Source organism: Sprattus sprattus, assembly GCF_963457725.1.
Source record: "Sprattus sprattus genome assembly, chromosome: 8".
In the NCBI taxonomy this organism is placed as follows: domain Eukaryota; kingdom Metazoa; phylum Chordata; class Actinopteri; order Clupeiformes; family Clupeidae; genus Sprattus; species Sprattus sprattus.
In genome coordinates, this window is record NC_137927.1 from 9,852,877 (window position 1) to 9,879,715 (window position 26,839).

Sequence of the window (26,839 nt, forward strand, 5' to 3'; positions counted from 1 at the left end):
CACAACATGTTCTAGGAGGAAACCAAAATTACACACTATTCCACTTGCAAACGGTTTGTCAAGTGTCCTAAAGTAAACGCTAAATGAATAGATGGTAAGTATAACAGCACAAGGCCTATATCTTGGCCTATGCGGGAGTTTATCTGAGTGAGAGATCAACAATTCTTTGATAACAATATGGCATCACATCATGGGAAATAAAATGGATTCAAAATGTAATTTTGGCGGTCTGACGTCAGAGTCATTCCCACAATGCCTAGTAACACGACTGCGCATTGCTTTGCTTTACAATTGCGATTTCAGATCAAAGATGGCGGGTGCCTCCGACCCTCTGGAAGATATGCTGTTCTCTGAGGTGGACGAGAAAGCAGTTAGCGACCTAGTGGGTTCTTTGGAGTCGCAGCTTGTCGGCCAAAGCAATCCTGCAACTCCACATTCGGAAAACAGAAGTGGTGGGTCAACAATTAATGCAAATCACCACTTGGGGAGAACGCTACCTGCCCAAGTGGGCACTCCATCAGAGCAGCAACAACAACAAGGACAACATAAAGCTGAGATGAATCGGGAGAACAACTCAAAAGAAATTAGCTCAGATAAAACTGTAATATCGTCTTCAGTGAGCTCCATTGCGACCTTTGAGGTACCCTCCACCACTTCAGGGACTGTGGTGAGTGCTAGTACTAGCGGTTTGCAATCACATGGATCATCTAACATCACAACACTGTCTGCATCTGATGGGGTAACTTTGCCATCTCCGCTGGTCAGCATGAACCCTGCTAGCAGAGGTTCGGCTCCGACGCCAATTGAAGCATCAGCTGGAACCCCTACACTTAAAACATACTCTATGTCAACCCGAAGGACTGCAGCCGCGCAGAGTCAGAACGGCGACGGCGGAGCCGTACCGTCAATGAAGTCCCCAAATGCCGCTGCCTCTGGCTCTGTCTCGACGGCAGCTAATAACGCCAACACCATGGCTAGCAATACAAGTGCCGCGAACAACACGACTTCACCGTTGTCTCCCTCCAATGTTTCTAACCCACAGCCTGCTATCCCTCTGGATCGCGGGACTCCAACTATTGCTCTGCACAGACTTCCGAATCATATAGTCGCCAGCATCGCGCAAAATGGAAATGGCACGACTGTGTCGGCGTTGGTCCAGCAAGGCGCGCGAATAGGACCGGTCAGTGCTGCATCAACTCCACAAGTAAACCATAGCAAAAGCGGTGATGCTACTTCAGCTAAGACGGATTTACCTGTACAGGCAAAAAACATCATTCAGAGTCAGCCTGGCACTGTAAATTCTGTGATAAGTACGGTGCCATCTCCCTCTGTCAACACGGTGATCAGCCAGCAGCAGACCACCAACACTGTAACGTTACCTGCAGCTAGCAGTCCCGTTACTCTCACCGCCGTTGCAAAGCCCACTGTCAATATAGTTGGGCAACAACCGACAACCACAACTGTTGGAATGATACGGCCTGCAGCGGTGTCCTCCGCTCCAGCCGTAGCAACTTCTACTCAGCCACAACTTCGCCCAGGACTCGCTGCGCCACAGAGAATCGTGGGACCTCAGCTGATTGTCAGACCGCCTCAGCAGCAAACTACCATTCAGCTACCACCAGGGTTCACCATCCCTCAAGGTATGAGTGATTTAATCTTAGACATGTTGGCTGCCTCATCATTTAGTAATCTAATGGAATAATTCACTTATGCATCTCTGCCAATGAAAATATATTTTACAGGCTTGTGTGTTGATGTTTTAACATGAGTCTGTCTAATTATAACTGTCATAGACCAGTATACATGCTTTCTTTGCATTATCAATGGTAATGCATATGGTGGGTTGCGTTAAACTACAGTAAAATTAACTTTTCAAGAATATAGTAAATGTTCGATGTGTGATTGTCTTCTCACCTAGACCCCACTTTAACAAAGTGGTTCAGTAGTCAACACTCACTTGGTTCTGCTGAACTGCTGAAAGTTCTTTATGTTGTTTAACAGTAGTGCCCACTCGTTAATTGCAGTGGTAACAGATCAGAAACTATATATTTACAAAGAAATATGCAATAACTCTTAAGGGGCGTTTTAGATATTATATTGTTTGGCTTACATTGCTTAGATATGTGACACACGTCTACGAGCATTGCTGTATAGCACAAGCTACATTAATGATCTGTGAATGCATACGAACACGTAGAAACCTTTAGCATCATGTGTGAAGAGGCGCATACTTACATAGTGCGTTGAACCATGGGTAGAAAATGTAACACACACCAGTCCAACTTTGTATTTGAATCTGAGTCTATATTATCGGTCATGAATAGTTTCCTTTTATTTCAGCACCATCTTTGGTTAATGCATTAAGATTGTCAGATATGCTGATTGAATAGACTTGACAGCATTGTAGATATGGCCTTTTAGACTTTTTAGCAAGCCTATGTCTTGAACCAATTAGAAACTATAGGTAAATTGATAGCCAGTGGCCCAAGCTCGTGAAGGCCTGTAATTGTGATATGAAGTGGTGAAGTACTGCTAACTCTGAAACTAGAAAGGTGAGTCATTGATCAGGTGAAGGAAAGAACTCCAGTGACTCTTTTTTTTGTCACTGCACCCACGGTCACCACCTCCATTAGACATCAAGACATGGCTCAGAGTTCTGACTTCAAGCATTTCTAAAAACTGCAGGACTGTGGTAACTGACATGTGGTATTGTTTTGTTTTTTTTAAATTGCATTTACATTTTTTTTAATCCTTTGAAAACCCACTGAAACATGGGGGATTTATGAATGAACAGTGGTATGTTCATTTTTTTTTGCAGAATAATTAAGCAATTCAAATGATGTACAGCAGGGAAGCCATTCTACTAGTCGGATGTTTAAGCAGTGCTTTTGGAAAAGTAGCATAATGTCGCCTTGTGATCCTTGGTTGGTTCAATGACAAGGTTCCCTTTTCAGTCATCCACTTGTTGGCTTTTGCACGCGATTACTCAGCAGGCCATGGAGAGGGACTTCTGAGGTTTGTCTTTTATTATGGAATAGAGGATGCAGTCCTGTTTGCTAGGAACATTGCATTTTATGCTGGCTTTGTCTCTAGGCTCAGTGTTCTTTAACTCGCATCTTCTCAGATATCACGTGAACACATCCTACAATTATTGGCAACAGGTGTGGTGCAAAACCATGCACATTGACATGTGGATGCCTACAATGAGGACACAAACAGTAGGCATTCATTTCTTTAAATGATACCTAATTCTTACTGTGTCATCATACAGTCTTGCCTTGTCAAGGAGATAAGATGATCTCAGGTGATTTGTCACCTTGTAGAGACCGCGTATGCTGTCTGCAACCAAAGGAAAAATTACGCCAAGGTGTCTAAAAGTTCATATTATTTCTTAACTGATGCACATGAAGGGAAAGATCCGATGAAAATTGTTCAGCTTCACACCATTGCTCAAAAAGACAACCAGGACAGCCTAGAGCTTTTAAAGAACTTTTAAAGAACAAGTAATGAAACTCCACTGTGTTGTCATCCATTGGAGCTCCTCTAAGGTTGCGGCATCTGAAAGTATATGTAGGCTAATATGGGAGACATTATCACAAAGATCCAGTTGCCTCTACATTCAAACTTAGCGTCTCTGTGTCCTTGTGGCTGTCGTGGGTCCTAGTAAATATGTTATCTTTTAATTTAGACCAAGTGCACAGTAAAACTCTGTCCAACAGTGCTTTTTACACCGTCTCAGTATGTACTAAAAGCCAATCAAAAGTACTTTGATCCATTTCCGCTAAATGCTCTTGAATCGTTTTTTGTGTGCAAATTTTGCGTCAGTCAAAGTGTGTTTTTGCCTTTTGAATTGATGTGATCAATTGAATATTTATGATCAAAAAGTTCAGAGACTGCGCCCATAAAAAGCAAAAAAATGTCAATGCTTTGAGGGCGTCTCCTTTGAGAAGTCACCTTGTGTGGCAAACTTCGCTCCTAGTTCTCCCTGGAAGTCCCGTTCTTAACGCGCCCCGCACCATCTGCGATGCGCTTTGGATCTCCTCCACTGTTCAGGACCCTTCAGCTTGAATTTCAGGAATAAGTCGCAGGAAGCCAAATCGGGGTGGTGGGGAGCGCCAATCGCTTTGAAAAACGTCCAGTCACGATGGAGCACCCAAACGGCAGAACGTCACAGTTCAGGTAATTTGCGTGTCCCTCAGGGTCAGACTGTCAACGCTGAGTTCTGCTATAATGTTCTGAGGCATCTGAAGGACAACATTCGAGCTAATGACTTAATCTGGGGCACGCTGGCATTTGGGTACTCCATCATGACAACATGCACTTCCTCAAAGGAGATGGTGGCCAAATTCAAATTGTGTACGGTTTTTGCTTTTTTGAAGGTGCAGCCTCTGAACTTTTTGATTGCACTTCGTATTTTTCCACACCTGTTATTTTCCACATATTCATTGTGATCAGGCCTGTAAAGTGAATTGAAAACGAGATTTTTCATATGACCCAAGCACCAGTAATTATTGCAACTGCACCTGGCAAAGCCTGTTGCAGTCACAGCTTATGGGAAGTTGACATTTGTGTGCCAACAAAAACCAGCTGAGTTTCAGAGTTGGCCAGTTTTGTTCTTAAGGGCACATATTTGTGCTCTTTGGTCCGTTGGTGATGCTTCCTACTGGTGGTGGTGGTGCACAGCCCATTTGTGCAAGTTCAATTCAATGGGCAGAGTACAACTCTCAAAATCATGAGGAGCTCTCATTTGGGCCATAACAAATACACACCAGCTGGTGTGTTGGATGAAAACTAAAAAGCTAATAGGCCTGCTTTAACTCGACATTCTACTCCAGTGTTCTACCAGTTCTCTGCCATGAACCAGTGATAAAACCGCTTCTGTTCTTTGGCCTCACACTCACAACCTGGAGTGCTAATGCTAATGACACTGTTTTAATTGCAAGTGGACTCGCTTGTACAATCTGTTTCTTTAATACTTGTAGTAGTGTGTTGGTTTGACTTCTGTGTCTTTCTAAAATATGTCAGGAAGGCAACTTCTGCTACTGGAAGGGCTTTGTGGATTTGCCCGCAGCCTTTATGTGAATTTCCTTTTAGGTGTTCTTCAAGTGAAGCTCTGAGACTGGAATACTATGGACATGCAGATAGCCTATGCTGCTGCCCAGCCAGATGTCCAATGCTTTGGTGTATCTAGGCATAGCACACCAACATGTGCGGCGTCTCCTAACTGTCAGACAGATTTGCATGTCACTTGTTAATATGTTTGGCCTACTTCATGTCACATTGATCATCATCAGAGGTCAGCCTGTCATTTGCATTTACAGTCGGGGCTTTTCTACACCTTTACTGGCTTAACATAGCTTAGCACTGTTTAAAAATAGTAAACAGGTAAAATAACATGCAGATAAGATGCTCTCTGGAACTCCTAAAAAAGCCTGCAAAATGAATAAGAAATTCAGAAAATGTGTGGTTGAAATTACAGCATACACTTTGTTTAAATGTTCACACTGATGAAATGAAAATGTTACAGTGCTCCATTATTAGAAACTCACTTATAGCTTTGGAGAGTACATTTCAGCAGCTGGCACAACCCACCACAAAGAGAAACCTAGCCTATTAAGATAATGGTGTGTGAGCTTCAGTGTTTTCTCTCTCGTTAAGCCACTTTGATAAATGTGCATAATTTAGTTCATTTAGGCCAAGCCATGCTCAAAATGGCCTACAGAGGATTTGCAGACAAGCACTGGTCACTGAAGCCAATCATACGGAGCTGTGCATGTTATTCAGGAAAGTGGATACTGGATAGGCTCACCCTGCGACAAAGGCAACCTGTCAACACCTCACTTGCTGTGTAACATTCAAATTGAGCAGCTGACAGCGCCTTGTGTGATGGCGCCTCGGTGAGGGCACCAGGTGTGTGAGCCTTTTCATGGCCACTCAGTGCCACTGCTTCAAACCCAACATCTCCATCACACCTCAGAGGAGCTAGCATAAGACAGCACATGATGAAAGCATATGTGTAGTCCGGACCTAATTTTTGGCTTTGTTGCCACATGGTGTGGTTACTTGAAAAGACCAACGGTTGCACGTACAGTGCCTCGTTGATACTTCACGCCCTCCTATTGTACTGGACTGGTCCCAGCACCACAAATGTGGAGCACCTTCCTGAATGATGAGCCCACTGTGGGCATGACATTTGCCAAGTAGTAATCCTTTGGGGAGAATTACATGAGCCCCCACCTAATTGTGTTTGAGTAAAATTGGGTAGACTACCGCTCTCTTTGAGATGGGCATCTCGGGGTTGGTAACAGTAAAAAAAACTGGATTGTTTTTCCTCGGAAGGACATTGGATCACCATGATTTGAGTTTCCTAGGAAGTGTCCAATCCAGGTTCTGACCAAGCAGAAACCTGCTTGGTTTATTTTAAAGATTATTGGAAGCGAGCTACTGGGTGGTCTGGCCGTGGGTACACCCGTTCTTTAAGCATTGAACTAAAACGGTGTATAAACGTCTGACCCATTTTAACTTTTATACCCTAGACATTGTCAGCATTTCAGTTGGACCAAACACACTTGTCAAAAATGCTTAGATGCTGTGGAATCTTGTTCTAGGTGATTTGCAGAAGGGACACCCCTCTCTTCCTGTGGATCTTTAAGTGTGTGCTCTGGTGTGAAGCCTCTGAACGTCCCCACTGTAGTGCCTGCTCTCAGTTGTTTTGCTTGACACCACTGCCATCTAGTCTCTCAGGCCTAAATTGCTCAACCTGGTTCTCCTCCATCAGTGGCTGCCAGAAGTTCTCATTCATAGTTTTGTGACTGCTTATTAGGGGTGGGAATCTCTTGGCACCTCACGATTCGATTCGAAATCGATTCAGAGGTCAACGATTCGATTTTAAATCGATTTTGTAATTTAAAAAAAACTTTTTTTTTTGTACACATCCATTTTATGTTGAAATGCAAGCTGCATCGACTATTGCATTGCTCATAGAAAGTCAAAATTGTGACCATTAAAAGCTTTTACTCTGATAAAGCAAATAGCGAAGGTAATTCATCTGTTGATTTTCTTTAATTATCAAACACGAAGTAGGAAGTGATTTTAGACTCTGAGTTGCAAACTCAAATGATTCAATAGTCAAAATGCATCGATAATCGTTTTATCGGTTTCAAATTGATAATCGATAATCAATCGATAATTGCATTTCAACATAAAATGGATGTGTATAAAAAAACGATTATCAATTCTAAACCGATAAAACGATTATCAATCCATTTCGACTTTTAAAACATTCGAGTTTGCTACTCAGAGTCTTTGCTACACTTCCTACTTTGTGTTTAAAGCTTTTCCTTGTCACAATTTTGACTTTCTATCAACAATCCAATAATCGATGCAGCTTGCATTTCAACATAAAATGGATGTGTAAAAAAAAAAAAAAAATAAAAAAAAAATATTTAAATTACAAAATCGATTATGAACTTCAACTCGAGAGAGAATCGTTTTGGAGAGAATCGGGAAAAATCGAATAATCGATTTTTTTTCCTCAACCCTACTGCTAATGGCCTTGTAATTATGTGCATGAAGTCACTGCTTTATTTAGCCGTCACATCAGACCTTTATGTGTGACTAGTGTGTTGTTTATGTTCTGAACATTGTGGGTTTTGTGTGTGGCTCATGTGGTGTTTATGACTTTGTGATTGTGAATCACCACTGTGATTGTGGTGTTGATTATTTTGGGCCGTTTTTATCTCCTCACATGAAGGTATTTTACTCTTCTGCTTTCTGCTATGCCTATGTTTCCGCATACATTCACCATATTCACACAGCCAAGCCGTGTCATACTGTGAGGCTTAGGCCCTGCTTCTGAGCAGATGAAAATGTCATGGTCTCTGTCCCCAACTGTGTTCCAGTCTGTGTTTCCAACTGATAGATACTGATTGTTTGAAACACATGTCGTTAATCCCAGCAGTGTGTTATGACTTCACAATGCCAGTTTTGAAATACCCCGTATGTGAGACTATAAAGGCATGGAGGGTTTTGAGCGTTATCTATTCTGTCCTCCTTTCTCATATGTTCTAATAAATGGTAGGTATATGACACATTTCTTCAGTCATGATTAACGTTTTTTCACCAGGAACAGAATCTTAATGTGTATGTATGTAAAACAGGGTACAATACCGGTATGTTAAATTGATAATTAATACTTGTGTGATCAATGTGTGAGCTTATCTTCCACTGATGCGTTCTCCTGTGTTAGTCTTTGTATGACTATACTGTGTATGACTTTATAGTGTGTGTTTCTGAGCCACGTGACTGTTCTGTGCCTAACCACTGTGGTGTGTGTGTGTTGTAGGCATGGTTCTGGTGCGGACGGAGATGGGCCAGCTGGTGATGGTGCCTCAGCAGGCTCTGGCTCAGGCGCAGGCCCAGGCCCAGGCTCAGGCTCAAGCTCAGGCTCAGGCCCAGAGTAGCATCTCACCCCGACCTGCCACCCCCACCACGGGGACCACCTTCAGAGTCACCACACCCCAGGTGAGACAGGGTGTGTGTTTGTGTGTGTGGTGTGTGTGTGTGTGTGTGTGTGGTGTGTGCTGTGTGTGTTTGTTTTGCGGGTTGGTTGAGTGATCCAGACCAAAATTGTGTGTGTCAATTGAATAGCCATTTGTTTTGTTACTGAAATAGAACCCAATTTGAATATGTTTCTCACCTAGAAAATAATGTATGTTTTGATTTTGATGTTTGTCAGGATGCATTTCCATTTTTCATGTCCCTTTTTCAGTTTCACATAATCCCTAAACAGAAAATACAAGTTTTGAAATTCCCTGTTGCAGCCTTGGGTTTTCTAGAATGAACTGACATCTTAGTTATCAGGAAAGTCAGATGTTTTACCTGAAGTAGACCATCTATTGATGTCCAGACAATCTCTGGATGTTCTAATCAGTCTGAGTGACACCACCAGTATGTAGTCTCATTTTACACTCACATGTTGGGCTGTGTAGTCGAGTGAGTAAGACACCTAAGGTAAGCCTATGTTATAATCATATTCAATTCATATTATTTTACTCCACAGCCTCATCTACGAGTTAAATAGTCTGATTTATATTACCATTTTCGTAATGGCTAGCACAGTCACCAGGTTTGCCTTGGGTAATGAGCTGGTTAATATTGCATAGAGGTGTGCTTATCACAGCCTACCTGTTAGGGGGTCTTTCATCACTGTCACCTGAGAGATGAATATTCATCATGTTGGTTTAGCGATCATCCACCTGTGGTTATCTCCGCTCCTCTGGGATAAATGAGGCAGTGACCTGACCCTTTCTGTGGAATGAGGTGTTTTTAAATGCTTAATTACTGATTTTAGACTGAAATGTATTTAAGTTAACCTGCTTGATTGTCTGTTAGATGTAGCTCTCTTCATGATCACGGGCTTAAAGTACAGCAAAGGTGCTTTTGTGGTTGTGAAAGAATACGATATGAAAAATAGCATTCAATCCAATTAACTCAATCTACATTCAAAATTGGAGAAGTTCTTTTAAAATGTGTGTAGTATGACTGAAGTAACATACCCAGAAATACCAGGAAATAGCCATTTAAAGGAGGCAGCTTTGACCTTAGGACCCATATGACAAGATGTCCATTTTGTGTAAATAAAGATAACTGCAGGAAGTAAAGGAAATTGGAATTTGTGTTAATGCAGAAAACACGAGCTAATACATAAAGCTGAGGAAAAGCCCATTTTCAAAACATTCTTTGGAGGTTTATGGAAAAGCTTGATCCTTTGTTGTGCCTTGGAGACAGACAGTGTTTGAAGTTAGGCCACTCTTAGGAAAAGAGGAGAGCATATTGAGGGAGAAACGTAGATCAGGCAACGTTCATGTGCTGGTCATGGCTGGTGTTATGGTACGTTACTGGCAGACACTGGATGAGGAAGTTCATTTAGAGTTCTTTGGGTTGCTTGGAATAGAATACATGAACCTGATGTTGTCCCTGGCAACTCCAGGAAGCCAATGGGAAGAACTGAAATGAGTTGTGATGTGTGCCTTGTTCAGTTGATTCAGTTGATTCAGTTGCATGGCCAGATGGAGGCACATTGGGTTACTACTCTGACAAAGGTCAGCTGGTCCCTCTTGTAGTTCATCCATCAATGCTGAATTGAGATGTTGGTTTCTTCATTCAGACCACCATATTAGTAAGAAGGGAGGATGTGGATAGTCATGTGCCGTATGTGGCAAAAGTTGTGGTGGTCACTGTCCTGAGTAGGAAAGGGTGTGGTTAGTGTTTGGCTTTGGAGGGCTGAAGAGAATTTTGATGTTCTGTGAAGCCCATAGTATGGGAGAAACTTCATATATAACCTGCTTCCCACTTCAGCAATTTGCCAAACGACCATTGCACATGATAGAAATTAAATTATTACTTTAGATAAATGTTGTTGTGTGCATAGGTATGGAGGACCAAACCTGCCATATTTACAAATTAATGAATAAATAAATAAATGTCCACATCCATGCATTTAGACAGAAATAAATGGATACATGTTTTAATGAATGCACAATTGTCAATCAAAGTAACTTATAATTTAAATGTATGTATGTATTCATTCATTCATTCATTCATTCATTCATTCATTCATTCATTCATTTATTTATTTATTTATTCATTCGTTTTTCCCAATATGAAAATGACAGGAGGCCAGTAGGCGTGGAAACTGACGTTCAGACATTTTGCAATCAATCCAGAGCCTTCGTTGTGATACTGATGTAATAATATGGCTTCGTATGAGATCGACAGGTTATTGCTCTCAGGTTGTGGCCAGACGTCCTCTTTTACCCGGACATTCCGAGACCTAAACAATGTTGGGATTCCAAAATTGTCCGGGATTTTGCATCATCGGATATTTGTGTTTCTGGGTCTTTCGCAAACTCGTTTTTACGCACTTACAAGTTTTGGAAAGGGTATCTCCCTTATGTTCCACCCTCTTGCGCGAGCTCTGACTAGAGAGAACTGTCTTAAGTCGACTGCCCTCCCAGTGTTGCTAAATGCACAATAATGATCCTCCAAATACGATAATTTTGAGCATTTGGCACGATACTGAGCATTTTGCCGGCCCCACTAGGTGCATTGTTTACAATAACGGTGATTTCCTTCGCAGGAATGGTACCCCATATTCAAAACCATAGTAGGCTAAGTTAACAAATATTGCAGAGGAAAAGTGATAGCACGATTAGTGTCTCCGCTGCGCCAATTAAAAGCTGTGTGTGTTTTGTGCCACTTAAACTAGTTCTAAAGTATGCCAGGGGGACTTTCTTTTCCGCAATATTGAGATTTCGGAATATTGGCCTTTCAGAACACACGAATGAATGAATGAATAAATGAATAAATATATGAATGAATAAATAAATACATACATACATACATGTAAATTATAAGTAACTTTTGATTGACAATTGTGCATTAATTAATACATTTATCCATTTATTTCTATCTAAATGCATGGATGTGGACATTTATTTATTTATTCATTCATTTGTAAATATGGCAGGTTTGGTCCTCCATACATAGGAGGTTGTCACACACAACTTATTTTGATTCTAGTCAAACCGTTTTATTTCTCCTTTAAGTATAATTTCTCATTTCTTTCTGTTTTATTTTATACCTACTTGTCATTGCCTGTGTTCACCACAAGGGTGCGACAGAGCTCTGGTTATGGTCAAACAGTGCTACTGTGTATTGTGTTGAGAGGAGCTTCACTGGCTCTGTTTTATGGGGCAACTATGAAGACTGAGTACATATATGACATGAACTAATTGCTGCTCATCTCTGAGTGGAAGTAGGGATCTAGGAGTGAGGCATTTCATAGATTTAATTTAAAAAAGACTGCTGGCCCTTCATCTGAAAGGTTAGATCAGTCTCTCTTGCCCCTCTCCTCTCTTGCTGATGTTCGACCAGGGTTGAACCTGTATTGATTTCTGTAGTATGAAAGGGATGACCTAGGTTATTTGACCCAACTTCTCGGAGCACCTTTCGGCCAGGGCAATACACGGGCTGACTTGGGTATGAGTGGCATGTCTCTCACCCAGATCTACTGTAGAACACGGGATCATTTGGGTATGAGTGGTATGTCTCTCTCACCCAGATCGACTGTTCTTGCTACCAGTGCATGAGCCAGAAGGAGTCAACACTACCACTTGGGGGCGGCAAATGCCCACTATATCGATCTGAAAGCTATGTGTATCTGGGGTATATATTTGCAACTTGGATCTGGTAGGTTTATGATTTTACAGCCCCTTAAGTAGACCTTCCATTGGGTATACATGAAGTGAAAATGTGTCCCCCCAAGTGGTAGCGCGAACCTATGTTGGGGCGCTTGGCTCATACACTATACAGTGTGCTCTACTGCCACTAGGTGGAGTCCTAGGACTGTTGCAACAATTGTAGACTCCCATTACTGTTTACCAAGATATTGCATATGGTGTGATGTCAAGCTAATAATTAACAGTCAAAATAATAACTTGTTTCCCCATTTAATTGAATCACCACATCAATTGCAAGTGAATTATAGAGAGTGTTTTAGGAGGAATCCTACAATAACACTAATTTAAGATCTCAGGTCATCTTCCATCTTCCCCAGGCTCTGTCTGCTCTTCCAGCTTTTGGCAGGCAGCATCCTTGATTAAGGCTTGTGTCAGTAATTATTTACAGCTTGACTCTGCATTGTGGGCTAATTGTGGTGTTTAGAGAAGATACCCTTGACACATATGGAAATGAGCCTTATTCCCAGTGTCTCTCTGGGCCGCGCCTGCCACTCACTCACACAGTGGATGGGGATGGGCAAAGAGAAGGAGACCTGGGAGGGGAGAGGAAGAGGAAGAGCGAGGAAGTCCTCCCTCAGTTCCTTCCACCCGTGTTAAATCATTCACCATCCAGCTGCCTGATTGTTTTAAAAAGCTAACAACCATTAGAGCCCCTCATCGTGTGGCAGATTGCCACAGCATTGCTGGGGGGGTCGAAGCCTCCAAGATCCCCACCCCACCCCACCCACTCTCTACCCCCCAACTCTCCTGCATCGCTCCCAGGCTCTCCGGTATCACCCCCACCCCCCTTCCCCATCCCTGCCTCCCAATCACCACCCCTGTCTCCCCTCCTTCCCCCAAGGACGCACAGCTGCTGAAGGGAGCGACAGACACCCCTCCCACCCCATACCCCCTGTCCTCCTGCTGTGATGATGGTCAGGACAGTGGGGATAGGGGGTATGTGTGAACACAAGGCATAATGCCAGGGTGGCACGCAGAGGGCTTGTCCACATAGCTGCCCCGGCTGTGTGGATCCCAATGTGTGTGGCGCTGCACCGGTGCCTTCCCTCTCTCCACCGTAGGTGTGTGATTGGACTGGAGAGCGCATGGAGGCTGTTGGTTATGCCTTGAGCTGCATCTATGGTGTCCACATTGATCAGCATTGACTGAGGAACGCGTCCCCTGTTTCCTTCAGTGCTCATCACTGCCTAATAGTTGATTCTTGTGCCGTCTAGCTGTACTCCCAAAAGTGTAATTTGGGAGAATCTTATTATTCAGACTCTCTTTTCATGACCTTTACCTGTTTTTTAAGGCTTCACCGCTTCAGTGCAGAAATAGGGGTGTCTGTATGATATGATAATGATATGGGTATGATCAAAATATATTTTTTCATGGATTTGACCAGCAACTACATTTCATAACATTTTACTAATGTTGAAACTCAAGTTATCAGCAGGGTTAGCATGCAGTTTGTATTGTTCTGAATTGCTGTACGAGTTCTTGAATGGCACAATGTGGACATGCATGTTATTTTAGTTCCTGTTCCAGTTCCAGTTCCTCAAGATGTCATAATCATCAAAAGTCATCTCATCTAAGTGAAGCGTATTGTGAAGTATATGTGTAGAACTGCAGTAGTTCTCCATTACGGTGGCGTATGAGTTTATGTCCTGTTTAAAGCTCACCCCATGTGAACGTACTGAACGAGTTCCTGCTGTCCTGTTGCTCCTGTTGATGGCCTCCTGTTTGCTACTGCACCTGTGTTACCGATGCACTGACTCCTCTCCCCCTGTTGTTTCCCCCTCTTCTCTTTCTCATTTCCTATCTCTCCCTCTCCCCCCCCCCCCCCACCTTCTCTCTCTCTCTCTCTCCTGCAGTCTCCCGTGACCACTCAAGCCATCCGTCCAGGCCCTGTAGTCCAAACCAAGGTGCTGCAGAAATCCCTGCTCTCCTCTCATCTCATCTGACCCCCTGTGACCCCCGACCCACTTGACCCTCTGACCCAGCTTCATTGCCCCCCCATAATGTCTCACAACCTTTCCTAATTGTAGGCGTCTCGCTGACCTTTTCTAACACATCTCACAGTGCAGGCCAACTCTCATAACGCTCAAGGCATAGTCCAAACCCCCTTCAACCTCTGATCGTTAACCCTGACATCCTGCCATAACCTTCAGTCATCCATCTTTACCTTGCATAGAGTTGTAGTTGCATGATTTCTGAGACACTTGCAGAAACCCATTCAGCTTCCAGAAATCAGCTTCAGTAAATGCTTTGTCACATTGCATGTTGAGTTGACAGCAGCACACGAGTGATATTATGATCTCTCCATGAAAATATTTCTGAAAATAAGTCCTGTATTTCTGCTTAAAGAGACTCAAACCTCCATTCACCTTGTCCATTTCCAGACATCCCCTCTTTGATTCCCATCCCATCCCCATACACTTGTATCATTTCCCTCCTCCTCATAATCCCCTCTTCTGTTGTAGCTTGTCACCCATGCACGACTCCAAATTCAGCCTCAATTAGATTTTTTGCCTGTGTCCTTAACCTAAACCTCACTAAACCTTAATAACAATGACCGACAACCTTAAGTGTTTTTGAATGTGTTTGCTGTGTTAACCTGTGTTGTGTGCTGTGTACTGACCATTGGCTTGATGTAGATTGCAGACAAACACGCCAAATGTGTCCACTTGCAGGAGGTTGTTGGTAGTCACACATAAGACATCTGTTAGGATTATCACATCGGTAATGCACCCCGTAAAGGCTGAGGTTTTAGCTGTGTGCAGTATCATCAATGTGATGTTTTTACCAGCCTTTTGCATGTCATGAATGTCAGGTGTGTGCAAGCTGTCACTGTGGAGAATAGGAGGGGGGCCTGTGTGTGTGTGTGTTTATATGAGGTATGCCATCATGAATCTGAGATGCCCTATGTCAGACCTCAGCCCCGTTTAAACGCACACACTCACACACCCTTCTGCGGAGTGGCGTCCACTGAGCTGGGGACACGCGATGTGACAGCAGCCCCCCGCGCGCTCCCCTCCTGTTCTCTGTGGCCTTGCTGCGAGCCACACGTCACGTCCTGTTTGTCTCTCGCCCAGAAGGCCCCGGCGGTGGTGGCGGTGACTGCTCCAGCTCCGCAGCAGCAGCTACCTCCGGCAGTGCTGTCCCCCCAGCCCGCCCCCCCCAGCACCACTCCGGCCACGGCCACCGCCCCTACTCCTGCCCCCGGAGTCTCCGTCATCTCGCAGGTTTCTACTCCGATCTTTTTTTTAATTTTTTTTTATAAAAACACACTCCTCTCTTTCTTTCTTTCTTTCTTTCTCGCTCTCTCTCTCTCTGGCCTGCTGGCGGCGGGTGCTGTCACAGCTGCCAGCAGGCTGGCTTTGTCACGGCCATGCCCGCACTCACGCAGCTGGGCATGGACGGGGGCAGCATCTCTCTCTCTCTCTCTCTTGGCTTCTCTTGCTGTCTCTCTCTCTCTTCCTGTCTATTTATCACTTCCTTTTTCCTGTCTCTCTCTTCCTCTTCTCCCTCTTTTTCCCCCTGTCCCTATTCATGTTTTCCCATATGTTCTGCTTTAGCTCTTTTTGTTTTACTCTCTTACTTTCTCCTTATTTGCTTTTTCGGCCCTCACAATGTTAATCTGTCATCTTACACACACACACACAGCACACACACCTCACACTCACCCACCCACCAAGGCTGGGCAGAATCTCCCCCCCCCCCCACACACACACATAGCAGCCCCAGGCCTCGTCCTGCTGTGGGCATGTTACCGTGGAGACATGCCCCGTGTTGGCATAAAGCTCAGTAGTGCTTCCACAGGCACGCACACAGCCTAGAAAAACACACACACACACACACACACACACAAACACACACACTAACAAACCCTCATTAGGGTGTATATGCCTGAGAAAGATAGAAAACATGATCACAGTGTTCCGCGTGTACCCCCACCAAACATATTGTTTGTGTGTCAGGAACCCTAATTACATTAACATTTAGCATTAAACTAATTAAAGCCAACATGACAAAACACATGGGAGCCATTATGGGAGAGCAGAGATGATTGCTGATGGGTGCTGTCATTTCACATCTCTCAGTGCAGCCTCACTAAGACACCCTTAGGCCTGCACTGGCTCATCCTCGTAGCAGAATACTTAAAGGTTCCTCGTAGAGCCCTTAAAGGTTCTGTAAAGGCCCCTTCAAAGTTCTCTTCAGGCCCTTTTAAAGTTATAGCAGAACCTTGAGCGGTTCTGTTTAGATCCCTGAAAGATGCTGTTTCGAACTATTATGGTTCAGTCTCAGATCAAACCTTTTTTTGTTGTTGTTGTTGTTAGTAAACAGGCCAGTTTGCAGGCGTGCCCTGCAGAGCACACGGTAACCTTCACCCATGCACCACACTCTTAACCAGACTGGTCCCAACATGATCCTTCCAAATCTCATCTTCCTCCCTTGTTCTCTGCACGTCCCTAGGAGATGCAGGAGAACGTGAAGAAGTGCAAGAACTTCCTGGCCACGCTCATCAAACTGGCATCCCATAATTCCCCCTCCCCGGAGACGTCTCGCAACGTCAAGGCACTGGTCCAGGATCTGCTGGTGAGTCTTCAGCGCTGAAAATGTACTGGCAGCCATGTTGGATAGTAGCCAATGGATAATGCTGTTTGTGTTTGTGTGTTTGTGTTTGTGTGTGAGAGGAGAGAGAGAGATGAAGAGTGTTTTGTATGTGTGTGTGGCCATACAGATGCCCTGGTGGACATAAATGGGTCCACATACCCATAAGGGTTTTAACTCTGGCAATAGACTGGCATGTGAATGGTTTGAAGTAGCCCTGTAATGTAATACCATCTTGTCAGCTATAGGTGGCAGCATAAAACACACAAACTATTTGTTTGTGTAATTCTTTCTTATACACGTGGCTTTAATTTTCAACTAGCAAAATGTCATATTGTCTGTGTAACTTGTTATGAATCGTTAACAATGTCTAAATCTTTATATCAAACTGTGGCTGATTCCCTTTTTCTTCACCTTTTTTTTGTTTTTCTTCTGCTTCAGGATGCCAAGATTGAGCCAGAGGAGTTCACCAATCGATTACAGACAGAACTCAAGTCGTCACCTCAGCCATACCTGGTCCCTTTCCTCAAGGTTGGTGATGCGTTTGTGGTGATGCATCTGTGTTTTTACTGAAGACATGAATAAGGGTGTGTGTGTGTGTGTGTGTGTGTGTGTGTGTGTGTGTGTGTGTGTGTGTGTGTGTGTGTGTGTGTGTGTGTGTGTGTGTGTGTCATGTTTGCTGCTCCCCTGGCCTGACTCAAGAGTGTGTGTGACAGAGAGGCCTGAAGCAGTGCCTGACTTCCCCTGTAGGGCTTATCCAGCCAACACAGATGAGAGTCACATCAGCAGCCCCCTCCCCCCACACACACACTTTGACTTGCACTCATTCATACACACACACACACACTTGGATTGACACACACTAACACATACTCACCCACATTTATACACACACACTAACTGATGCTTCTAAATAGTCTCATTTAAATGTCCACACACAAGTACTTTGCAGAATTAGAAACAATTATGGTAACCTGTGTCTCATGAACACAAATACAAACCTTAACAAAGTAGTAGTAGATTTTATTATCAAATCAGAAGTGCCTGCACAGCCCACTGTTTGGCTTGGTCCTTGCCTGTACCTTATTGCTCTCACCAATATCATTACTCTTGTATGAAGTCTTTTGTTTGATAGGATATCAGTTAATGAACCCAAAATGTAATTTGTCCTTCATAGCCGAAAAGAACAAGTCAACAGGACACATGCTTGACCACTCTCTTCTCTGTATCTCTTTGTATCCTTTTATCAATCCTTTCTTTCTCTCTCTCTGTCCCTCCCTCCCTCTCTCTCTCTCGCTCTTCCTTTTCCCCCTTCAGAAAAGTCTCCCGGCGCTGCGGCTCTCGTTGCTCAGCAACCAGCAGACTCTGACCCACCCCCAGGTCATCGCCAAACCTGGCGCCATCGCCAGCCCGGTCCCTTGTGCTGGCACTACGATGCCAGCTGTCCGTGCGCGCCAGCCCAACAGCCCGCTGCCCGCCGGTGCCCACTCAGCTGCGCTGGTATGTACAGCTGCCTGCCACCACCCTGCAGCCTGGCACTGGCAGGGGGTTACAGGGGGGCACGGTCACAACCAGGCTTAGAGGCCAGCCACTGCCAACTCATGGATGACTGTGTGTGTGTGTGTGCGTGTGTGTGTGTGTGTGAGAGAGAGAGATGAGTATTTGATGACAGTGGTATGTGTAATGATGGGATTGTTTGTGTGTGTAGGAGAGAGCGATGAATGTGTTTGCCTCCTGCACATTTGCAGGAACATCTGAGAGTGTGCATTATATTGAGGCCATGACTAGTTTAAGAGGGGGAAAGCGGGAAGGCTGTGTTTATAACATGTAATAACACCCTTATTACACCCTAGCGGCAGTGCTTCTGTAGGTGTCTCTTCCCGGGCTGTGAGTGAGGGGTGAGCCAAGGGGACAGGCCCTCACCCCAGGCTCCTGCCCAGCCTGCACACCCCTCCTGCCCACACAGAGAGAGCCAGAGCTGGGGGCAGAGCTGCAGAGGGAGTGGGAGGAAGGGAGGGAGATGGAGTGATGGGAGAGAGAAACCAGCCAATAAGGAAGTGAGCGAGCAGGGCAGATAGGGTGAAAGAGGCAGGAAAAGAGTGCATGGAAGAAAGGCAGATGACAAGAAAAGAGAGAAACAGAGAGAACAAGAGACAGTGAGACAGTGGTTAAGGGAGAGCCACAGAGAGAGCAAGAGTGAGGTCCAGGGATTGTTGTGGACGGGGACATGGTGCTTAGAGTGTCCTCTCTACATGATCCACCCGAGGTCTGCGTCCACTGCCATGGGTTGAGTGCCAAGGGGACGCCTCATTCCCTGCCAGGAGCGGGTAGTTCCATCCAGCAGGCATGTTCCCAGGCCACGGGTCAGCGCAGGAAACTGGGTCAATTAGGAAGAGCGGACATCAGAACTGGCTCACAACTCTCTCTCTCTCTGTCTGTCAGTCTCTCTGTCTGTGTCTCTCTCCTTCTCTCTCTCTCCATCCATTAATCTGTCTGTACATGTACCTGACTGTCTGTCTGTCCATCTTTCTCAGGTGTATCCTGTCCCTCTCTCTAAGACGCAGGCTGTTGTATTTGTACTGGAGTCTATATTTACTTTGTTCAGCCCTGCACTACTCATACTTCTCCATTTACCACTCTGCCCCAGTCTCTCTTTCTCTCCCTCCACATCCCCCTCTTCCTTGCTACCCATCCCTCTCTCTCTCTCCCTCCGCATCCCTCTTTTCTTTGCTACCCATCCCTCCCTCTCTCTCTCTCTTCATCATCCCTCTCTTCCCTGCTACCCATCCCTCTCTCTCCTTCCACATCCCTCTTTTCCTTGCTACCCTTCCCTCCCTCTCTGTGGCCCTCAACATCCCTCTCTTCCTTGCTACCCATCCCTCCCTCTCTCTATCCCTCTCTTCCTTGCTACCCATCCCTCCCTCTCTCTATCCCTCTCTTCCTTGCTACCCATCCCTCCCTTTCTCTCTCTCCCTCGCTTTCTTGCTACACATCCCTCCCTCTCTTTCTCCCTCCATCATCCCTCTCTTCCTTGCTACCCATCCCTCCCTCTCTCTCTCTCTCTCTCCCTCTCTGTCTTGCTACACATCCCCCCCTCTCTCTCTCCCTCCATCATCCCTCTCTCTTTCCCTGTGCCTTGGCTAGATGTGGTCATCAGACAGAGGTGATAAACTTGTGCCTCTGGTGTGAAACGTGTCCCTGGCCCCATTCTTCTACCTGTGCCCCAGAGCCTGAAAATCCCCCTGCCCCTCCCTCTATCTTTTCATCTCTTTCACCCACACAGCTTCTCTACCTCATCTCTCTCACCATTACCCCGAGCCCTTACTTGCCAAGGGTGTGTAACAAGGCCACAGTGTGTTTGTTTGTTTGTTTGTGTGTGTGTGTGTGTGTGTCTTTGCAGGTGTGTGTATGTGTTTGTGTGTGTGTACAGGTATATGTGGCTATGTGGGTGTGTATAGGTGTCAGCTCTGAGCATTAATGCAGTGTGTGTTGCGACCTGAAAAATGAGGGAGAGGGAGAGAGAGAAAGAGAGAGAGAGAGAGAGATGTGCAGGGGGAGGCAAACAGAGGGAATGGATGTGTGGCCCAGGGCTCTGCTGGAGGCACAGCGCTCACAAGGAAGGAAGGAAGGAAGCATTTCTGTTAACAGGAGCCCCAATCTACACACACACATCACACACACACACACACACACACACACACACACACACACACACACACTGTCTTTATCACTCACACACATATTCATACACATACATACATGAGCATAGACACACACCATGTAGAGCACATTGCTGCACACTGTCACATGTAAACACACACAAATAAGTGTGTTAACACTCGTGTTCCCACAAGCACAAACATACACACTCACATTGTATGTATTTCCTTACTGAGGTAAAACATTCACGCTTAGCTTCACACTTGCTCACACACCTGGAACTGGAACACATGCAACACCACAGCCACACCTAGAGGCACACACACTTACATAGGTCCATGGGCATGCCTACACACACAAACACACACTCGCGCGCGCACACACACACACATGCACACACACACGCACACACACACATGCACACACACACACGCACACATGTCTTCACATGTACTCACACATACATATTTTCTCATTCTCGTGTGTTTGCTTTCCTTTATTGTGTGTGCACCTAATAAAACACACCCAAGGGGATCCTGATATAAAGGACTGAAATCACATGAAAGGAATGTTTTTTTGTGTGTGTAACTTTCTGCTGTATGTCCTGATGTTCTGTTATTCATGATGGCCTCAAAGTGTGATTTCATTCATGAAGTGCTGTTTACAATGGTGCTTTTCTTAAACCTAAACCCGGCGTGATCCATTTTCTAAGTCTCTTTCTCCCTCTCCCTCTCCCTCTCCCTGTCTGTCTCTTTCTGTTTCTATCTGTAGGGTATCAAGCGTGTGTGTGGTCCTGGGGCCCAGGTGCGAATGCCCATGGTGATCACTCAGGCAGTTCGAGCACCAGGTACGTGGGCCTGTTCAGAGAACAGCACCCTTCTGACTCCCATATCCCCTCTGAATAACTCCCTTAGCTGAACAGATGATCCTAGACCTGCCTGCATGCTCCTACAAACACTGCAGACTGGTAAACGAGTTGGCAGATATGGCACATTTCTGGAACAGTATTTAAAGTCCTGCCATAGTTTGCCCAAATTAATGTGTTGGAGCGGGTTGTTTCACCCAGTACCCATTTTGCATATTTGCCAGGCGCGCCACATTCACAAAGTTACAGAAATTGAGAGGTGCGCGACCAGCTGAAGTGACCCCAAAGTACAATGACAGCAAAGGCCTAATCTCCCTTTAGGGTTTTCCAGTCTGACCATTAATTAGCCCAGTTATTGACCTGGGTTTTGGTTCTATCCATAGCTGGAGGGGGGCATGAGAGGTTCTACCTCATGCCTTTTCTCTCAGATCTCAGCTTCAGGTGTGTGTGGGAATGTGGGTGTTATCAAAGATTTCTGTACTTGTGTACCAAAAAACTCCTACCACCCCTGTGGAGGGTCCACGGGCAGACTGTGGGAGCTCTGTGAGGGGTTGTTTTATGTCCTCCAAATTCGAATGCTGGGATAAAGAAAAGGAACAGAGAGGAAAGAGGAGAAAAAAAAAAAACTCTAAAAATACACACGCCACACGTGATGCCTGCTGGGCACGGAGAGCATGCCTGCCTGTTAGAGACGCGAGCGCAGATCGAGAGTGGCAGTGCCCGTGCCCGTCAGGCGACACGTCCGGGAGCGCCTGGCGGCCTCTGAAGCACACCACTATTGACAGGCCCGAGTCTCCGGTCTCTGCCACGTCTCCCCGACGCTTCCACAGCAGACCTGGGGAGAGCCGCCGCCGCCACTGCGGCAGAGGAGGAGAGGGAGAGATGGTTGTGTGTGTGTGTGTGTGTGTGTGTGTTTGTGTGTGAAACGCCATGAGGCGAGCAGGGAGCGGGGAAAGGTAGCTTGGCCTGCCGGCAGTTGCGTGCGGCGAGTTTTGACGGAGATGCACAAAGACGTGAAGTGCTAACGTTGATGTGTGTTTTTGTGTGTGTCTGTCTGTGTGTTTGTGTGTGTGTGTTTTGTATTTCCCAGGCGTGGCCGGGAAGGGACCAGTCAGCCAGACGGGGAAAAGTCCCCAGGGCTTCACCGCTCAGCTCCCTGGGAACCAGAAAAACAAGCTCAACGACCCCGGAGGCGGATCTTTCAGGTACACACACGACCGAAGAAAGGGCCGAGAGCGGGAAAGGAAGATGTGGGGGAAAGAAAGAAAGAAAAAAAGACACAAAAAAGACACAAAAGACTGAGTGTGTTGTTCACTGAAGGGAGAAGAAAGAAAGAAAGAAAGATGGAGAGAGAGAGAGAGGGAGGAAGGGAGAGGGAGGAGTGTTGCTCACAGCAGACACATGGGGGCAGTCTTCCACCGAGCTCCTGTAGATGACTGCGGGCTACACTCTCAGCCACGGCCACGAGTCTCAGTCCCAGCGCCTGTCTGTTCCAGGGTCCTCATCGCTCTCGCTCTCTCACACTCTCCAGCCCCCGCTCTGTCTGTCTAATTCACTCGCTCTGTCCCTTTCTCTCTGGATCTCTGGGTCTCAAATGAAGTGTAGGATCACACAGAAAGCGCCCCTTTTGGACAGGCCTTTGTCCAGACCTATAAGCTAAATGAACTGAATCTGAAATAATAAACTCGCAGAGCAGGGCACGTACTGGCAAGGCTGTAGCTTATATTCCAACCATCATTTGCTGTGTGTGTGTGTGTGTGTGTGTGTGTACACACATGCGTGATTGAGAGGTGGAATGACTGAGGGCATATGTTACTTAGGAAATGTGCAATGACCCATAGGTTATTTATTTATTACAGATAGATCATGTATAGTTAATTACTTGGGTTCTGCATAACTATACATCATCTATGTGTCCATGTGTGACTTATAGGTGTGTGTCTGTGTGTGTTGAGGTTTTGTGTCTGTGTGCATGGTGTTGTGCCAGTGTGTGCATGTATGTAAATGTATGACAGAGGGTGTATGTAGTTGGGTGGGTGAAGCTGCATTCGGTGTGTGCATGAGGTGGTGTTCATGTGTGTGCATGTGTTGGTATCCGTGTGATTGTGTGTGAGTGTTTCAGTGCACGTGTGTACGTGTGTGGGTCAAGGCGACCACTGAGTTCATGGTAACTGCCCGCTCCTCCTCTCTCTCTCTCTCTCTCTCTCTCTCTCTCTCTCTCTCTCTCTCTCTCTCTCCCCCTCTCTGCCTGCCTGCCTGCCTGTTTGGCCGCCGGGGGGAAAGGAGCTGCCGGAGGCTCTGATTGATAAACCAATAAATCTTTAGCAGCGTTGGTAATTAAGCTGTCAGGCTTGCTTGTTACTGACGACCTCCTCCCCCTGCGGGCCTTGGTGCTGTTCGCTCTTTGGTGGCCTCCCCGCGCGCTGCCGACCCCGCGCAGCCCTGACTTTCACTTCCCTTTGAACTGCGCTGGAAAGACAAACAACCGTTTTTTTTATGTCGCACCGACTCCCCAGCCAAATCGGCATCCTTTTTTTGAAAACCGATAATTAGCGTGTAGCTGAACGAGACTCGACTATTGCACACTGAATTTCGAAAATCGCTGCTGAAATGCCTTTCAAATGGCTGTGAGGTGGAAAGCACGGACATGAATTAGCTATGGCGTCTGATGTTAGTTGTGTCCGAGGCCTTACGTTTTGGCTACAGCTAACATTAGTCAGCGCGGGCCGAGGTACCAAGTCAGTTTGACGATTCATTACTCTGGTTGCCTTTAATGCCAATACAGTGATTGCAGTGCTGCTCTATGTTACCCTATGTGTGGTGCCCTGTTTGATTGGTTCACCCAGTTACATTAAGGCTCCCCCTCCAGTGGCTTACATTTTGCCTAAAAGCTGCACTCCGTGCAGTTGAACTCTTTGTTCCGGCAAACAGACCCACGTCCTCTAGGCATGCATTAGTGGAGGCTGTTGGTGTCTGTCTATGCTACGTTTTTCTCTATATCTTTCATTGGATGAGGTGGTTGGATGAGGTAGTTGCGTCATTTTGCCCCCATCCTGGGAACCGGCCTATTTGTAGGTTTTGTGCTGTAGTGATATGTACTAGATCGTATTGTTGTTGTACATTGATCTGTACATTGGTTACCCAGTGAGAGGCTTTACTTTCATTTTAAAAGGGCCACCCAGATTTTGTACTTTAGTAACCCCCCTGACCCAAACATTCACTTACACTCACAACCACTCAAGCTTGTCTTTTCTTCATGGGGAAAGAGACAGAGAGAACAGACATGTCTGAACAGACCTCTCCTCCCATGATCCTCCTCTTCCCAGCCCCCAACCCCCTCCTCCCCCTCTGAGCCTTCAGCCTCGGCGCCCCCGGAGGGCTGCCTCCGGCCCCAGGCCTCCACGCCAGCTCGGCTCAGGCGGCTCCGGCTGGAAAATCAAATTCAAAATATTTAAATTCAATTCAGCTCGTTCCGTGAGTAATCTTTGCTGAATTTCAATAGGCTCGATTCTAAATTTAATGTGAATTAATTTTCAAGAAATTGGCAGAATTGGAGTGGAAACTATTGTAGTGGTTTCCAGTGAACTGGTATTAAACAAGTCTGTGTGCTGCAGTGTGTTCACAATACATTTGTGTGCATGAGCATATGTACATGCTGTGTGTGTGTGTGTGTGTGTGTGTGTGTGTGTGTGTGTGTGTGTATTAATGGAATGGCTATGCAAAGACAGTGGGTAAGAGGTGTGTGTGTATGTGTCTGTGGCTTAAGAGCGTGTTTAGTGTGTGTGATGGTTTTCGGGAGACTGGTGTGTGAGTGTGTGCATGAGTGTGTGTTGGGTCTGCCTGGTGAGTCCCAGTGTTCCACTTGCCCCGATTGAAAACTCGAGGGCCCATGGGATGTGTGTGTGTGTGTGGGGGGGGGGGGGGGGGGGGGGTTGTGTGTGTGTGTCAGACTACAGGGCTGGTGGGTTTCCCTGAGTGGCCACAGCCTCCGTTTACTGAGCTAAGTGGAAACAGCTGCCCCCTCTCCTCCTGTTCCCTTACTCCGACTATCTGTCTCTTCTCTGCCCTCTTTTGGTCCCTCTCTCCTTCTCCATCTTTGATCCCATCTCTCTCATCCTTCTGTGTGCGTGTGCGTGCATGTTCATGCGTGAGTGTGTGTGTGTGTGTGTGTGTGTGCGCGTGCATGAGTGTGTGTGTGCGTGTACGTGCGCGTGCGGGTTTTTCCAGTACCAGCTGTAGTGGCTGTTGAGCTAGTAAGGGGAGTGAGGTATGCCAACAGTGAGCTCACATTCACCCTTCAGTGATTCAACCAAGGTGTGTGTGTGTGTGTGTGTGTGTGTGTGTGTGTGTGTGTGTGTGTGTGTGTGTGTGTGTGTGTGTGTGTGTGTGTGTGTGTGTGTGTGTGTGTGTGTGTGGGGGGGGGTTCTGTATGAGCACTGACTGGGGGGTCCCCATCCCACACACACACATAGCCTATTAATGCACTTCACCTGACAAACACATTCAGACATGAACCCCCACAAACACACACACACACACATAGATATGTCAGTGCATATTTATTTGGACATTATTCAGTGTTGTAATATTCAATATTCAACAGTAATGAACATTAATCAACAGAACAATACATATAAAATCAGTATTCACGTGCTCTCTACCTTTTCTCTCACTCATTTTGTCTACTCTCGTCTCTCTCTCTCTGTCTCTCCCTCCCTCTCTCCTCCTTGTTTTTGTCTCTCATTGTGGCCTAGTCTCAGGTTTCAAAGCCTGAGGCAGTCTTTATCCGTGGAATGCTGAGAAATATGTAAAGTATTAGTTATACATGTTGTGGTACAGTACACATGCATTTAGCCACCACAAATATGTCTTCTCTGTGGCACCATCATAAGGAATGGACAGTCACAGAGGGGAGGATGCATCACAGTCAACAAGTTCCTGAAACAAAGCCCAGCAGTGGTAGAGGCAAACCAAGACCAGACCACCACACCAGAACCCATTCACTGTCAAATAAATACTGTTTAGACTGTCGATATTCAGATTATCACCAATCAGACTGTTGGTTTTTGAAAATACAACATTTCAGTCTGTCAGAAAGTTTCATATAATACATATGATAGCCATTCAGGCAGTCAATGTTCAAAGTATGACTATTTAGATTATTGGTGTTTGAACAATCAGTGTTAAAGCTTTCACTCACTCAATTCTCTGAATTCTCTCTGAATCCACTGACTTCTTTAGATATACCACCCTCTGACTCATACAAAGACAAATATGTCATCACCACTGGCATAGAAAGCAGTTTTTTGGGAATGGAAGCCAGTGTAGACCAGTGGTCATTCTACCAGCTGGCCACCTAGTAACAATAATGGCAATGGCTCAAGTGGAAATGGGAGCATCAAGATTCCTGTTTTTGAGA

At 45.6% G+C, this 26,839-nt stretch overlaps 1 protein-coding gene across 1 annotated transcript in view; it reads left to right on the forward strand.

Moving 5' to 3' along the window:
- Positions 1–310: 310 nt before the first annotated feature.
- Positions 311–26,839, forward strand: part of LOC308369148 (transcription initiation factor TFIID subunit 4) — a gene marked incomplete at both ends in the record, with an annotated part of 80,287 nt that continues 53,758 nt past the window's right edge. The window contains 9 exons of the mRNA XM_080843493.1: positions 311–1,640; positions 8,345–8,523; positions 14,156–14,206; positions 15,377–15,526; positions 16,758–16,880; positions 17,337–17,426; positions 18,213–18,395; positions 21,327–21,402; positions 22,511–22,625. Of these exons, the coding sequence (XP_080699619.1) occupies positions 311–1,640; positions 8,345–8,523; positions 14,156–14,206; positions 15,377–15,526; positions 16,758–16,880; positions 17,337–17,426; positions 18,213–18,395; positions 21,327–21,402; positions 22,511–22,625 (2,297 nt within the window). The remainder of the gene's footprint in view (positions 1,641–8,344; positions 8,524–14,155; positions 14,207–15,376; positions 15,527–16,757; positions 16,881–17,336; positions 17,427–18,212; positions 18,396–21,326; positions 21,403–22,510; positions 22,626–26,839) is intronic.